Genomic DNA, 16,931 nt, shown 5'->3' with positions numbered 1-16,931 from the left:
TAAAAGGCTGACACTCACCAGTCTGCCATGAGGGAGTGCGAAACTGTGTGAGGAGGGAAGAGGCAGAGGGTGGGGGCTGTGGACCCCGGGAATCCAGAGCTGAAATTAGATTCATGACGGATGAGTCAGGACCCGAGGGACTGGAGTGGTGGAGGCCAGCATCAAATAGCCCTGACAGACCTGGCAACAAACCAAACTTGATTCATATAAATCATATGTCATATCATCATATACACAGTTTCACTCACTATTTCTGTATGTACAGGAGCTTTGTATAGCCTTCTAATGTGGAACATTGTATTAAAAAATGCAGATGTGCAGCATCACAACAGGAAGCCACCATTCTCAACAGGCTGCAAACTTGAGGTGTCTTCCATCCTCATTAAGCCTCACTGCACCATACAACAGTCATATTTTCCTTGTTGGACTGACTGCTTGTTTCTCCTTGGGGCTCTTATTTTGTGAAACTGTTCCATTATTTGACTGGGATCACCTTTTTGAGACACATAAACTGAGAGATTAGATGCCCTTCCTTCTATTTGTATTCTACTGTAACCAGCACAGCACCCCTGTACCTGTAGGAGTGACAACAGGAGGTATGCCTGGAAATGCTCACCCTCTGCATGTACGCAAGATGAGGCACTGCGTCACGGTTTATTTGATTGCACCATCAAAACAGAACCTTACTTCTCATTACCTATCTATTCAATTATTACGAGCTTGCATATTGAGTTACATTATGGCATTACGTTTATCATTATTATAGTGAAAACTTCAATATATACTCCAATAGTGTTTGTACATCATATCATGGTTGAGCGTAGTTGACATGCATAGAAAAAATGTGAGGCATCTAAAATTAATTCAATCAATCATTAATTTACAAATTATATGCACACATAACTTGTATACTTGTTGCATAAGAACTGTAGAAAATACTCAACTTTAAAAAAACAGTGTTGTCAATGTGAAATAAAGGCTTTTTACTTTTCAGCTCTACCTGGGATGCCTGGCATCTTTTGCTCATAATTCAGTTTTTGTTTCATTGTCATCACCATTCCATGAGCCCCGGCAGTTTGAGGGACACCGGCAGTGGTCTTGATACCTCTCTTGTTTACGGGTACATTATTCATGGTCAGTTAATGCTTAATTAACGCTTAGTTATGTGGTATGTATTTACAAGTAAGCATTTACTTAAGGTCTTCATGATGAAAAACTGAGAAAGGTTGGGGTGAAGAGTAACTCTGCAATAAGGGCAACATAGAGCATTCATAACTGGTTAATTATGCTCATGCTTATGTTTATGTAGCACCCTCGCACATAACTAAACATGAACGAAGCAGTGCACTTCTTGTCAAGTATTACCATTACATGAAAATGTGCTTACATTAAAACTGTTTTCAAACATTTGCAGTGTAAGATTAGATAATAAGTGAAGGTGAGAGAGACATCTCTGTAACAGAGTCACGCATTTGCAAAATGGAGTACACGAGTTTGTCTCACCCCCAATTAATTCTGCAATTATTACTGTTACAGACAAAATGCAGAACTGATGCTTGGTTCATCGACTGCCTCTGCAATGACTGTGCCTGGACATAAGATATCTGTAAATATTCAGCTGCATGTAAACACATAGCTGGAGACCTTCGATTGTCTTGGCTGGGTTTGGAACTATGGTGGTACTTTATGTTGTCCAATATGACAGGATAACACCGAAATTCATAGCTTCACTTGGATTTAATGCTTGGTTTGTCTCACATTTTGTATTTCTGCATGATAAAACAGTGAATGACCTGACACAGAACTCATCTACGAAGACAGAGAGCACAGCATGTGTAAGTCTCCACTCAGTGGCGGCCCTGCTATGTGAATGTTTCGTGAAAAATAAAGACAATTGTGTGAGAAGAATCAAAATTTGATATAATTACAAGTTCAGGTAATGCCCCGATTTTGCATGCATTTGCATTTGCATGCACCTAAAACAATATAAAGTTCCTATTTCCTCATCAAAGTTTTACTCACTGTTATGAATAATAATACCGGTCCAACCGCCACTGAGATGGTAGCCATGCTGCACAGGCTTGTGTACATGAATCGCGTGTGTCACAGTCCAAATACGGACTGTCACTGACGTACGTATTTCTACGGATAATGTACCATCGGATGTATCCTTACCAAGAGTGCGTCCGGTAGCACCCCAAGCCCCTCCCTGTCTGGCACTTCCTGGGTGGTGGTTGGTTGCATAGCCCTGGAGGGGGTGAGGGGTGCCATAGGCTTGCCGATGAAGCAGCTCTGAGTCGGGATGGGATGACCTGGAGCTCCCATACATGAGGCTGAAAAAAACCATCATTAATACAATTAGCCCTCTTGAAGGATCTCTCATTTAAAATCACCTCACCTGTAGAATCGGAATTACTTGTCATGCTTCATAAAGTGTAGCAGGATTGAGTTCAAAAACTTTATGTACGCCAGAACTGCAATACCGCATGTTGATTTTGGCTGTGCAGTAAAACTGACACAGCATTATATCACAATGTTTCACCCCCCCCCCCCTCCCCCAAGGAACTGTATTGATATTCCAGCCCCTAATATCAATATCATATCCCAATATATGATGATAAAATAAATATTACAGCGGCAGTATTTCAGGATATATTACTCTGATAAATTGGAAATTGTGAATAAAATCGTTTTGACTCAAATGCCCGTTGAGTTATTGATATACTGTTGATATAATTAATTCATAAACACTTTCAGTGGATAGTAAAGGAAACCTTCTGTGGCAAAAGCTGTGTTACACTGCCTCTGTGCTGGGTGTGTTTTGTCTATAAAGAAGCTTTTCATGTATGCTGCTATGTTGTCAGATCAGATTTCAGATATGAAATCCTTTAATTTCTGGAATTTAGTTAGAAAAAAAACAAAACAATCACAGCGCTTTGTCTCCGTGTCAACTGTGACGACAGTGGACATCTTGATTTATCTCTCACATATCCCGACTACAACTGTAATAAAAAAAACCACAACAACATAAAAAGGCACCAGAATAAACGTGTACTGCATGTACTTAAATACCTTAACAATTCTCAACATGCAATTGAATTTCACTTCTCAGCAGAGAACTTCAATTGTCACTGCTTTTTTCTCCTCCCTGGTATTACAAATGTATTCATCTCTGGTTTGCATTTGCAGTCTTTTATCAATTAAAAACTCTGCAAATGCTTCTGGTTCAGTCTCTCACGAGTACAGGATGTCCTCACAGAGGGTATTTGAACACCAAATCTACCACTGTTTTTTTTTTTTTTTTCCTGAACTCCAACAGACTAACCTTGATTAATTTCTGAGCCAATAAAGATTGTTTTTTATTTTCTTTTTCCCACGACAGCAATTAAGGGATTTCTGACAATCGGGTGTTAAGTAACCAAATCGCTCTGTCTCTGTTTCACCGTTACCTCAACCAGCGCGTCACCAATACACTGTACGTGCTCAAGAATTCCGCATCACTTTCGTCGGACTCGCTGCTTCATTTATTCAGAGCCTGGTTTTACTTTTTCTATCAGGATTAACACACAGGCTCCTTCAGCCACAACAACAACCAAACAGCGGGGAGGTTTAGTGGCTGATGCTCACCAATTAGAAATGTTGCGTTTTGAACCAAGATCTTGTTTTGACAGCTGCAGAATGGCACTTCATTTAAAAAAAAAATGTCATGCTGATTGCTTTCATGATTAAATTTCATCTAAAACATCACAATCTGCAACAAGGTCAAATGCAACTGTTTGTATTGGCCTGCTTCTTAAAAAGAAAAAAAGAAAAAAAAAGGGGGGGGGGAGGCTAAGAACACACATAAGGCTGCCAATGTGGGCTAATGAATGCATGAATCCTAATGTGAAATAAACCATCCTGGTAAGAACACTGCTGCTGGATCCAACCAGTAAAATGACTGGTCAGCACTGGCCAGTCCATGAAAAGAGAGCCCTATTAATAGTCCTGATGGTTGCTCACACATACTTGGTGCAAGCCTTTTGCTGGTAGTACAGTTTTACATCTTGCTGTTGTTAACTAAATCATATCCACGTTGGATGTTGCTAAGAGTAGCTATTTGACATTGTATAAACTCAGGCTTGGTTCTGGGAAGGAGAATGTTTTGTTGTTTGCTCTCCTACACATCAAACATAATTTTAATCAATCAATTTCAATAATGTAATATTCTCAACAATAAAATGAAGGGAATGCGGTAGATTTAGCAAGGGATTCACAATAATAAGGGCATGTTAGCCCAATTTAACTCAAATCTTATGTTACGGAAAACCCGGATTATGGCATTTTCCAAATGTTTCATGAAAAAAAAGTTTGTTTTGTTTTTTTTCATTATGTATAAAATGTGACTGTGCTTTATTTTATACAGATAATATCAATGTAGGTAAATATCCCCATCAGCCAACATCAGTTGATGATGACGCGTGCATTTTGGGGATCTGCAAAAAAAAATAAAAATTATTGTGTCTCCTTGGACTCAGCTGATCAACTCAGGGTGAACACCTGGAATACCTGGAGTTCACGTGCATATTTTCACCACAGCATCAGATCTCAATTTGAATCACAAGAGTGACATTCACAATTAAATACGCGACAACTTATTTTCTGTTTTTAGTCAAAAACCTAAGACACACCACACACAGCTCATTGGTGCAGATTTAAGTTTAATCCTATATTTTATATTCATCCAATTATTATTGTTCTTTATTACCCAATAATTATTACATCTGCGTTATCATCCTAGACCTATTTGTTTTTTTTGTTTTGTTTTTTATATTTAGCAGACTGTCTCATAGCTGTGCTAAATACGCATTCTTTGAACAGAGACGAAGCCTGCACGGAGGAATCTGATGGAGGACTGATGTGGTTGTCAAGGCGACCACTAACGTGGAGCAAAGCTAACAGGAGCTAGCCGACTTTAGCATGGCGCCAGGCCGCACTTCATTCCAGCACACAGCAACACTGAGGTGAAAAGAAAAGCGACTTCGTGTGTCTCTTATTAGCCGCGAGATAGGAAGAGGGAGACGGTTAGAACTTCGGAGTGCGTGGACATTAGCGTTGCTGTCACATTGAATAATTAGCCTGTTTGCTAGCGCTTGTTGTACAGCCGCCGGAGCCTGACGGAGCCCGGTTCAGCAGGGAAAGTGGCTGCAGCTGCATGTCGCACACATGTAGTACACGTAAACATGTATCCATTGTCAAATACCGAATCATGTGCAGCCTGGCTGGCCTGATGTAAACGGACTGGAGTCGGATGCCATCCCAACTTCACCACTGCGTTACTAATTGAATCCCAATTAGCTGACGTTTAATCCAGTGACAGTTAACGTTCGTCAGTCACGTGACAGTATTGTAAAGTAATGTTTACCAATAAGAACAAACGCCACCTCAAATGTATGAACCCGACAACTTCAAACATTACACGGAGCCGTGAATCGCGTTTCTGCCACCGTGACTGGATCCACTCACCGTTTTATTCCACCATTTCTGAGTTCATTGTATTTTTTTCTCTTGTTTTTTTTTGGGGGGGGGGGAGTTATTTAATATGATTTGTTCCTCTTTTTCCGTGTGAGGTGCAGGAAGGCGTAGCTTGTTGCTACATGCCAGACAGCACTTGTTCTGCTAGATTGATTTGTAGTTAATAGCCAATTAGCTGCGTACCAATCAACCTGCGAGTGTCTCCCTGTCACGCGTTTGTGAAGTCTAAAGCAGGACAAAGCTGCAGTGGACATGGATAACAATGCAGAGCTGGAAGCCAGATGTGATCTTTCTTTCCTTTTTTTTTTTTTAATAACAGACTCTGCTTCCAGAAACCCATCCCCCTTCGTTTATCCTCTCTCCTGTCTCCTGTATCACTATTAATCTTCCATCGCATTCCGTGCATTTTAGAGACGGCCCCCCAACCCCTCCCTTCTCCCTAATGACAATACGGCTGGCTGTACCTTCACACTGGTGGCCATGTAGCAGCAGCAGCAGCAGCAGCAGCAGCAGCAGCACTAACCTGGCTGAATGCAGAGGCGCAGGCAGCGCTGTGCCCATGAGCCAGTTAAGCCCACTGATGCACCCACTGGGTGTCCACGCTCCAAAACCACCGGAGCTTACCTTGCTTTGGCCGATCTGTCGTAAGTCCATCCCGTCCCAGACCCAAGATCTCCGAAGCCTGCAGCGGTATAATTCCTCTCCATGAAAGAAAGGGCTGGATGAAGATGGACAGATAGTGAGGGGGAGGGGAGGGAGGAATGTCTTCTCTCCTCTGCTCTCGCTTCTGTTTATTTCTGCGCTTGACGAGCCTGTAGACTGGGAGGAATGGAGGGAGGAGAGGGAGTGAGAGGAGGAGGAGGAGGAGGAGGAGGAGGAGGGGGTCACGGCAGCCAGGAGCACCTCCTCCCTCCCTCGCTCCCGTCCCCCTCCCCATGTATTTCACTATCTATTGTCTCCCGTGTTACGCTGACGGGCTGTGGAACAGATGCTCTGCGTTCTCCAGCAGCTTTAGGAAGCGAAGCTGCACTCGCAGCGACCCGCGGCCGCCGCTGCTCCGCCGCCGCCGCCGCCGCTCCCTCACACCACAGTACAGCTATGTTCGCTCGCTCGCATTTTGTTCACAAGACGCCATTTTTAAGAGGAATGACTGGGCTGGCGTACACACGCGCGCGCGCGCGCGCGCACACACACACACACACAATTTGTTTTGCAGGGCAGCTTAGTGTAGGACTGTAGTGAAAAAGAACTCCGCTCTCTATAATAAAATGTTGCGATTGACAACGAGTCCGGACATGTCGGGAAGGATGTGCTGCGTTCACGTGTTCACACACATTTACTGCACTGCCAGACAAGTTACAATTGACTTGAAACATGTGGAACTGTCATGTCATTTATTGTAGAAAACATCTCTGTATTTTCTTACTGAAATAGTCACCTAAAAAAAAACCAACAAAACAAAACAAAGGATTTTCATTTTTACTCTGGTTTTAAATGTTCATTACAAGCACAAGTTGAATGTGCAGTGCAACCTTGACAAATTTGCCCCACCCTCACCTGCACCCCCTTAAAATCATCACATCTGTAGTCGGGTCAACCAGTGTGCAGGTCAGCCTGTCTTTCGTGTCCATTGCGAGATTAACTTCACTCATTTCATGAGAAAAAAAACATGCGATATCTAAAAGTTCACTCGAAGCACCAGTGCCCGTCATCAACCACAATGAAGAAGCTCTGCCAGCCTTCATTCGTTGTCTTCTGGGTCAGCGGGCTCCGACGGCGCCCCCCTGTGGTCAAAGACAGGAAGAAAAAAAACTTTGTAAGCGCTTGAATACCATGATGAGGAGAGAAAACACGGACACGTGTATCAAGAAGAAACGTTCATATTTCAACGAAGTTGTCCTTTAATTGTGTGATATTTTATCATTTTACCCCCCCCCCCCCCCCCCCATGATCAACCTTCCTTCGCTGGTCTTGGTTACGTGCATAAATTCACAAAGACCCAACGTTTCAGCAACATTCTAAAACAATAAATAAATAAATAAAAGCTGTACCTCTTCAATAACAACTTGCGCAACTCAAACAACATCTGCAGTAAAACTGTGAACTCATCTTTTCTCTCAACCTCCATTTGCCATTTGCATCTCTCTCACACACAAAGTGAGTTTTCCAAAATCCCCAGTGTGTAGATCTGAAAACACCAGTTTGGTGTTGGTTCAAAAGTGGGTTGGGCCTGCACAGTGTTAACAACAACCTTAGGATCTCACTCACTTTCTTTCTGAGATATTATTTCAGATGTCAGTAAAGCTGAACCCACCAGAGTTGGCCTCAAACTGGAGTCAATGATCTTTGGAATCGCCGTCCTCACCCCCTGAAATAATCAGTTATTCATGCACCCCTTTTTAAAACTGAAGGGGGAAAAAAATCATCTCAGTATGGCTTTTTAGAAAATGCGGCCTGTGTTTTTACTGATACGCATGCCAAGATATTTGAGTCTGTTATGGTTCTTGGTTTCCAAGACACGAGACTGGGGGGTTTTGGTGGAGGGCCTGAAATCTGCTAGGAATTCTTGTTAGCCTGGCACAAAGGTAGCCTTTAGAAGCAGTGTGTTGGCGAGCCATTGGGGGCAACGAGCTACATGAAATAATTGTAATTTCGTTATTTGTGTAACTCACACGACAAGCGTGTCAAAAAAAATTCAAGGATCAGCTGAACTAGCTTGCTAGCTCAGGATAAACAAAAGGCATTAGCATGTGCACACAGCTACAGTGACACTGATGTCTTTCCCTCCTCACCCTCAACCTCCGCTGAATAAAAAAAGGAAAGCTGATACCTGGTGACAGGACTTTGTTGGTGCATAATAATTCTTCTTGGAGTTCAAATCTAAATCATTTTAAGGGAACAAAAAGCCATGCAGTCGATTTATCTTTCCCGTTCTAGACAGAAATATAATTTTGTTCAGGATTGTTTCAAAAGGATGTATTCAGCAATCAGCCAAAGCAACTAAAACCACCTGCTTAATATTGTGTAGGTCACCCTTGTGGCACCAGAACAGCTGGGCTGGGCTCCACAAGACCTCTGACCTATGGCCCTTGGGTAGACATGACCTGGGTCACCACTTTTCCATCCTTGGACCACATTTGGTGAGCAGTAACCACGCACCCCAAGAAGACACTGACCCGTCTTGTCTAGCAAGTGTGTCAAGGACTCAGACCCTAACATTTAGAACTCACTGTTCGCATTCACATGCTGCTTCACACATCCCATATACACGAGATAATCATGATCATTTACCCCCATCGTTGGCCTGAAATACAAGAACATATTTGTGATTTTCCACATCTCTCGCGTATCCTGATACTATGGAGCACCTGTCATTCAGGTCACAGGGTTACATACCGTTTAATTCCGTTTACTTGGCCTTTGTGGATTCATTCGGAGCTTCTTAACGTTCGTGATGAGTATGGTATGTAGAAGATGATGATGAGTAGCACGAAGGTCTTTGTGCTTTCTGTAATGGTGAGGAACAAACCAGGCTGTCAAGCATTTACTTACCCTGAATAGGGTGGTGGGGGGGCATCATGCTGCCCACTGCGGGTCAGAGCCTCACTGTAGCTGGGTAGACCAGGGGGGATGATTGCAGCCAGGGGCACCGCCTCAGCGGCCGGATGCCCATCCTGCGGCATCCTGACGGGAGCTCTAGAACAGAAACTCAACTCAGACCAGTTCAACGAAGCGGTTTAGCTGCTGTAGAGCCAATGAGAATGCAGAACAAGTTTGAGCCTGAAAACGAAATGAGGATTTGATCACGTTTGAGTTGTTTTGTTTTTTCACAACTAAAGTTTTTCTGATTCGTCTTTGAAAATATTAATGTCTTATTCTTTAGGGCTGTGCAATAAAATCAATATAGCAATATTACTCAATCTCTAAAAAACATCGTATTGATGTGTTAGCCAAAGTGGCATTATTTGGAGTTACCTTGTTATGGCCCATGTTCGTATCGATAGCTAGCTCAGCTATAAATTAGACAGTTACGACTGATATACTATATTTCTGCATGTAACCCTTCAGTGAGTGACACAGAACTTATATGCATTATATTTTACAACATCTTATTATGGGAGCTACAATAATGTGTTCAGTAACAGTGACCGACTGTGCAACTTTGAAAATCCATCCATCCATCCATTGTCTTCCGCTTATTCCTACATTAAGGGTCATGGGGGTGGAGCCTATCCCAGCAGCCTTCCCCCTGGACAGGTCACTAGTCCATGGCAGGGCCAACACATAGAGACAGACAACCATTGGCTCTCCCAGCCACGCCTACAGTCAATTTAGAGTCTGGATTAACCTGGTCCCTCTTGATGTCTTTGGACTGTGGAGGAAGCTGGAGTACCAGAGAGAACCCAGCAGGAACAGCGAGAACATGGAGACTCACACAGAAAGATCCTGTGCCCGAGCCGGGACTCGAACCCGGAACCTTCTTGCTGTGAGGCCACAGTGCTGACCACTGCACCACCGTGCAGCCCCGACTTTGAAAATATTATTAGAAAATTGAAATAGAAATTCTGACTGAAATTGTTATTTTGTCCACTGAGTTCATATCATATGATTTCGACTTTCCAAGTTGTATTCTCAGCTCAATTTTGAAACTTTCAGTCAGTAAATTTGGTAGAAGATCACAATGTATCACACCATGTTGTATTGCAAATATGATGATACACATTTTATCACAATGCCCTGTCCAATACCGGCCCTGTTATTCAAACATGAATAACACTATTTCTAATCTCTATGGCAGTTGCATTTTCCCCTTTCCTACTGACATTTAATGTACATGTATCATAAAAATGAACCCCCCAACATCCCCTGCTGCCTCATGGGTCATGTGACCTTTGTCTGGCACAATACAAAGGTCCCTTGAGTCTCAAGATTCATTCATAAAGATACAATTGGTGGGTGATCTGAACAAGCTAACGCTTCATATTTATCACTGCAAAGCAACAGGGGGCAGCGTATTACCAGAAAGTAGGTGTCTCCTCTTAATGCTAACTTGTTAGCATTAATCAGATGATAATTAATGGTGACGACTTGTTGATTTACGCTCAAGGCTCAAATATGGTGACAGAGTTACGCTCACTGATTCAAGAGCTCGAAATGAGTTCGCTCCATGGCTGATAGCCTTGGCTGTTGCCAGCTGTTCCCCTGTGGGTGAGGGTGTCAGTGCAGAGAGGTACTTTCGCTACGTGACTAAAGGGTCTATGAGTGTAGGTGCAGTCCTCTGGCACCATGGCTCATTTATGCCACAGTGACTCGGTTCTTTAAGAACAAAGTGGTTTTACAAGAAACAGAACGGTGCTAGCTTATTGAGGCGCTTAAATCAGCCAGACTGAAACTATATGTACAGCCAAATACATGCAAATCTGGTCCAATGATCCAAAACCAATTTCATTACAAACAGTGCCTCGTGGTCTAAACAGAGGCTGTGGAAGGAAGACATGATGAGCTTTAGTTACATTGTTCTTTCAATTCTCTAAATTTAACCTGCAAACACGTTCCTCCAACACGGCTCCATATCAGAGGGAATCATTTGCACTGACCTGCTTCCATCCTTGTTCTTGGCCTTGTAACAGTAGATTCCAAGCACAATGGCAAAAACAGCACACACTAGGACTGCAAGGACTCCTGCCACCAGCCCCGATACATCCACTCTGGGCGAATACGCTTCAAGACAAACATCAGCACCTTCAAACTCTTTATTCATGTAACTTTCAATCAGTCATTAAAAAGTTCAGCGTGTAAGAGTTAGATCGTTTTATCAGCAGGAACTGAAGAGTGATATAATTAATTCCTGTATCTCAAATATGATGGCTCCATTTGTGGATGGTCACCTGAAACAAACTAAAAATTCTTGTATTTTCATGAGTTTAGATTGGGCCCCTTAAAACTACATTACCAAGTAGCATCTGCAGTTGCCCTGAACAAACAAATCTTTTCTTCTTTTTTTTTTTGATTCAACAGAAGGGTCCAGCTCATAGCCTTTCTTTATGTTCACATTTCATTCGTAGTGACTTATTTAAGCTTTGCCCTCTCCAAAAAAGCACGTGGAAGTGATTGACCTGGTCCTTGATCTGCACTACGGCCCCCAACTTGCTGCATGTGCCTGGGGAAGCACCCAGGTGGCATCCTGACGAGATGCCTGAACCACCTCAACTGGCTTTCTTTCAACACAAAAGGAGGCCCAGCTGTACTTCCATTCTCTAGTGAATGACGGAGCTCCTCACCTAAAGGAAACACCAGTCACCTTCCTGGAGAAACCCATTTAGGCTGCTTGTATTAGCAATATCGCTCTTTCGGGCATGACATTTAATGATCTTGGTGAGAGTTGGAACAAAGACTGACTCGATCGAGAGCTTTGCCTCCTGGCTCAGCTCTCCTTCATCCCAACAGTGTGGAAAAGCAAAGGTACCAGCCTATCTCACATTCCATAGTCCCCTCATTTGAGAACAGGACCCTGAGATACTCCAACTCCTTCACTTAGGTGAATTCCTTACAATCCACTGTTTTCCTGCTGAGAACCATGGCCTCAGATTTAAAAGGTACCGATCCTCAACCCAGTTCACCCTTCACTGAGATTGATCCAGTAAGGGTTGAAGGTTGCAGATTGATGATGCCATCAGGACCACATCGTCTGTAAAAAGCAGCAATGCAATCCTCAGCTCACCAAACTGCAACCCTGCCAAACCATGACTATGCATTGAGACGCAGCCACAGAGAGACAGTTTTCATACAGTTCAGCCATGGCCAGGACAAAAATATTCTGCAGGTGTTTCGGGGCCACAACCTCTTGGAGCTGCATGATCGGTGAACGCAAGAATTCACAGAAATGCATGACATTACCATGACGCCTGAACACCCCATCACATGGTGGTAGTGGGGGTGTCACGTAATGTCTCTCTGTTGTTGAAAATACAGCTAGAGACTTCAATTCCTGCATTGGGCAACACCGCAATCTAGTGATGAGCCAGGTAACAACGAAATAGCTTCTAAAAGAAAATGGCAGTCTGGTGCTGAAGATTGAAAAAAAAAAGAGGTAATCAGAGATAGAAAGAGAAAGATAATCAAGGTACGTTATTGAATTGATTTGAAGTAACCCAATAAGTGCTCTCCTGCAATATTAATTTAGCATCTTTGACAGTACCAGAAGGATTCCATTGCGTTCCCCTACCCCTTTTTGACAGTGGTGGGTGAGTTAATCAGATGCACCCACCCCAGGCCAAAATCTCTGATGGCTGGTGCGTGTTTCACACACAAGTGAACTGTGTGTCATTTGGTTATGAGCAGTGTGCATGTGTGATTTGGTGACTGCGTTGGGAGTGTTTCGGGGCCTTAAACAAAATTTGGCTTAGGTCCAGTAAGAGCCCAGGGCCGCCCGTGGGATCAGGTGAACAGGAATAAATGAGATGCTGCAAAGCAAAAGCAGCAGATGTGATGCTCTCTGATACTGCGACACTCCAGACTCTCCATGACAACATTTCCTTCGTGACTTCAATGATGTTTGAGTGGGCAGTGAATTGTTCACTTCTGACTGTGTTTGGAGCAGCTCAAGACGAATGAACTTTTTTTCCCTGAGGGGATCAACGCATTTCTTCATAACTTAATTGTCCCATCGGCCATCATAAGTTCTCCCAAGGTAGGGACGGAGTGAGCAATTACAAATCTGCAACATCACTGCTAGTCTCTTATACACTGGACCTTTAAAGGAGCAGTCCTTTTAGGAAATACCCTTACTCACCATCCTCCCCAGAGCCAGACAAGAAGCCAGATCCCCTTCTCTCCTTTTTTGGGTGCATTAGGGAGCAGAGTCCACCAGAGACCAGCTGACTGCTACTTAGCTTAGCACAATGAATGGTAATGGATTGACCGAAGCATAGGTTTGTCAAAAGCCACCAAATGCACTTTTCTCCAAAGTAATCTTTGTTTGCATCAACAGAGCTGGGGTTGCGTTTAACATTGGCTCAGATACACATGTGGATCTACTCTGCTGACTGGCCATGCTGATTCGACCCAGCACTTCAAAACTTGCTTGCTGATGACGAAAAGTGCAACTGGTACTACCAATCGTGGCTGACATTTTGAGAGAGGATGAGCAGAGTTATTTCTGGACAAACAAAGATCACGAACCTGGTGAATTTGATCTGCAGGTTTTGAAAGCTGAGTGGGAAAGACGGAGATATGCTAACCTGCCTATCCAGTCACATTCAGTGTGCTAAGCTAACTAGCTGACAGACCCTCCTTTTGGGTCCCAGCTTGCAGAGAAGAGAAGGCTTTCTTCTCATCTGGCTTGGGTGAAGATGGCAAATCCATCCATCCACTTTCTACTGCTTATCCTGTTAAGGGTGGTGGGGGGAGGGGGTGGAGCCTATCCCAGCAGCCTTCAGGTGAGAAGTGGGGTTCACCTGGACAGGTCACCAGTCCATCACAGGGCCAACACATAGAGACAGACAACCATTGGCTCTCCCAGCCACACCTACAGTCAATTTAGAGTCTGGATTAACCTGGTCCCTCTTGATGTCTTTGGACTGTGGAGGAAGCTGGAGTACCAGAGAGAACCCAGCAGGAACAGGGAGAACATGGAGACTCACCCAGAAAGATCCTGTGCCTGAGCTGGGACTCGAACCCAGAACCTTCTTGCTTTGAGGCGACAGTGCTGACCACTGCACCACCGTGCTGCCCGGCAAATACATGTATTTCCCAATTATTTGGCGTGTTCCTTTAAATTTATGACTAGTTTAAATGTCTAAACTCACTCACAAAGACTGAAGTTATAATTCAATGACAACCCTATAATTTTACATCTCTGAATGTTCTTTGTGAGCAGAGATGATAAACAGGGATTTCTGAGGATTTTCAATCACTGTAACCAGTTTGGGGTTTGCAGAAAAGATAATTTTCTGCAAACCCCAAACAGAAAAGATAATTCAAATGTCAGCCATGCAGAAATGTGAACTGAATTACCTTGACTGTTGATATATTCTGTCCAAAACGATTCCTAAAAATGAAAGTGAAGACAATCAATGGGATTGCTTTAATAACCACATTCAACCCCATCCATTGAGAGGACAAAAACACTTGGTTTCAACCTAGATTTTGATAATCTCCTTTGGGTAGTTTGACAAAAGCTTTAGGATTTCAGCCAGCAGCTTTACCGTCATGATGTCGTCCTCAAACACCTCTCTGGCCTCTTCATAACTGCAGGTCTCTTCCACACACTCTCTCTCCAAATTGTCCCTCACCACCAATTCAAAGTCCCAGCTGTTGTAGAGCAGTGAGCGGGACAGGAAGGAGGTTGCTAGCTGTTCATCCAACAACACTGACTCTTCTGTAAGACACACACACACACACACACACACACACACACACACACACACACACACACACAATGAATGATGGGGAAAAACAAACCCTCACACACACACAGACGTGCTGTTTTCCATTACTTGGGCATTTTACTACAGCTCAAAGGATATGAGTGGAAACCATGAAAATTATTTTTGCTTTAATGGGTATCGTGGTTTTTTTCACAAATACACACACACACACACACACCAATAGCTATCAAATGGTGTTAAAGATCAAAACCTGTATATCGTTACTATTAATTTGAGGAAATGAGCTTTCAACCCCTGGGGTTCCCAACCCACCGTGGGATGGGGCTTTGTGGAACAAGGATTATATAATTGATGTTTTAAGCCTGATGAGTGAGGAGAGGTGTGGTTTACCTGGACTGGGTCTGTAGGTTACCGAGCAGTGGGCCAGCTGCAGCAGAGACAGAACAGGAATCCATACTACAAACAAAGCTGCCATCGAAGCCAAACACTGCACAGGACAGGAAATGGAGGTGAAATCATTCTATGCCAGAGGCCGGAGGATCAGTGAGCAGGAACGTCTCACACTCACCTGTGCTTCTCGAACTTGCTGCAGTTGGTTCCGTCCAGGAAGAAAACACCACTTATTCTTCTACTCCCAGAGACACATGGCACAAATTTGACCATCAACTGATTTTCTTCATGCCAAATTCTGTTGAAACTTCTAGATACAAACTGTTGTGCTGTGTTTGTGTTCGGGAAACGTCAGATCACAAACCTGTTGGACAGCATACCAGCTGGAGGGAGGAACCTCCACAAACCTGTCTACTGGTTTGAGATAAAACCTCAACAGTTATTTCTATCTTTGTGAGGACCTTCATTGACATAATGCGTTCTCTAGCCCCGTAGCCTAACCCTAAACATCACAACTAGATGCCTAATCCTAACCCTGACCCTTATTTTAGAACTGATAGATTTGGAGGTCAGACTGGCTTTTTAATCACCACCAAGGAGGGAAGGTTGTCCGTGGCAACTGTCAGTTCGTCTGACAGCCAGCAGGTTAACACACAATCATGGGGCACACTTTCACCCCACTTGGACCACCAAAATTAGAGGGCCACTTGCAGGGCGCAGAAATCTCCTGAGGCTAATAGCCTACTCTTAAATAAATGTTCACTGGATTCTGCTGAAAATGGTCTACATTATTAAACATTTCTCCGTATGAACATCTGTTGTTCTCATCCAGCAGGTCATTCATTCAAAATATCATGGACTTCTTCTTCTCCATCTCTCCAACAAGTTTCAGGAAAATCAGCCTGGTAGATAACATTGTAAAGGATCAGCCACATCAGTCAAACAATGACATTCCCAGTAATAAAGTAAATCCTCATCCCAGCCAGGATAGCACGTGGCTGGTAGTTCTTCCTCGTGAGTCTGTGTTATCAATGACAAGATGTGGTCCTGGAGACACTGGCCACAGTTGCAGTTGTCATGGAGGCAGCTTCAAGTTGGGTCCCACTGAATAATCAGCCAGCCAATATTGATCTATTTCCGAGTATTGATATTGGCTACTGTCCGGAACATTATCCAGCTAGTGAACAGATAAATGCCTGTAACAAAAGCTGAACTCTTGTCTCAAGTGTTGTCAAAGCGGCTTGGTTTACAGGTATGTCCTCGTGTTGTCTCTCCAGTAGAGCGTGCTGTCCTCCCCTGCTGCGCTGTCCTTTCAGTAAAACGGTCTGCACCAGTGTATATTCTTACCACCTGTTTCCACCATATTTGAGGGATCAAATCATTTTATTGCATATACCCTATGATATACTGTATGTACCTACATTTACTTTAAAATATACATAAAACTTATCAGCTGATTAGCTGCTTACCTGACGATTGGCCCTGAAAATCCCACATCAGTCAGGTCTTAGTTTCGAGAGCTTTGGCAAGTGTTTCTGTATCAGCCTGTAGACTGACACACAACGCAGTCAGGGCAATTTTCCAGGTGCATATTTCATGTCAGCATGAAGGCCGAGTACAAAGACGTTCGTTTTCTGA

General features: G+C 43.5%; 3 protein-coding genes across 6 annotated transcripts in view; 1 reads left to right on the top strand and 2 right to left on the bottom strand.

The window, feature by feature from the left end:
* The window catches only part of prr12b (proline rich 12b), a 34,108-nt gene extending 27,477 nt beyond the window's left edge, over positions 1 to 6,631 (bottom strand). For 2 of the 4 annotated variants that reach the window (XM_086184142.1, XM_086184145.1), the window contains exons 1-3: positions 6,139 to 6,631; positions 2,176 to 2,333; positions 19 to 180 (exon numbers count right to left, since the gene is read on the bottom strand). In XM_086184142.1, the coding sequence (XP_086040268.1) occupies positions 19 to 180; positions 2,176 to 2,333; positions 6,139 to 6,221 (403 nt within the window). In that variant the 5' untranslated portion in view covers positions 6,222 to 6,631. Of the gene's footprint in view, positions 1 to 18; positions 181 to 2,175; positions 2,334 to 5,242; positions 5,429 to 5,505; positions 5,534 to 6,138 lie in introns of those variants that run through there. The other 2 variants (XM_086184144.1, XM_086184143.1) reach the window with 2 other exon arrangements.
* Positions 1 to 9,944, top strand: part of carm1 (coactivator-associated arginine methyltransferase 1) — a 75,842-nt gene extending 65,898 nt beyond the window's left edge. The window contains exon 17 of the transcript XR_015110244.1: positions 9,772 to 9,944. The gene's annotated coding sequence lies outside the window, so the exon portion shown is untranslated. The remainder of the gene's footprint in view (positions 1 to 9,771) is intronic.
* On the bottom strand, positions 6,898 to 15,684 carry prrg2 (proline rich Gla (G-carboxyglutamic acid) 2). The gene is made up of 7 exons (XM_086186327.1): positions 15,472 to 15,684; positions 15,294 to 15,390; positions 14,721 to 14,893; positions 14,530 to 14,563; positions 11,112 to 11,235; positions 9,067 to 9,210; positions 6,898 to 7,298 (listed from the first exon to the last, which is right to left on the bottom strand). The coding sequence occupies exons 2-7, from the start codon at positions 15,376 to 15,378 to the stop codon at positions 7,256 to 7,258; spliced, it is 603 nt and encodes a 200-aa protein (XP_086042453.1). The 5' UTR covers positions 15,379 to 15,390; positions 15,472 to 15,684; the 3' UTR covers positions 6,898 to 7,255.
* Positions 15,685 to 16,931: the final 1,247 nt, after the last annotated feature.

Source organism: Aulostomus chinensis, chromosome 18, assembly GCF_037954235.1.
Source record: "Aulostomus chinensis isolate RoL2024-O1b breed Wild chromosome 18, RoL_Achi_v1.0, whole genome shotgun sequence".
In the NCBI taxonomy this organism is placed as follows: Eukaryota; Metazoa; Chordata; class Actinopteri; order Syngnathiformes; family Aulostomidae; genus Aulostomus; species Aulostomus chinensis.
The sequence above is the reverse complement of the archived record's forward strand: the minus strand, read 5'-3'. Positions and strand labels throughout refer to the sequence as shown.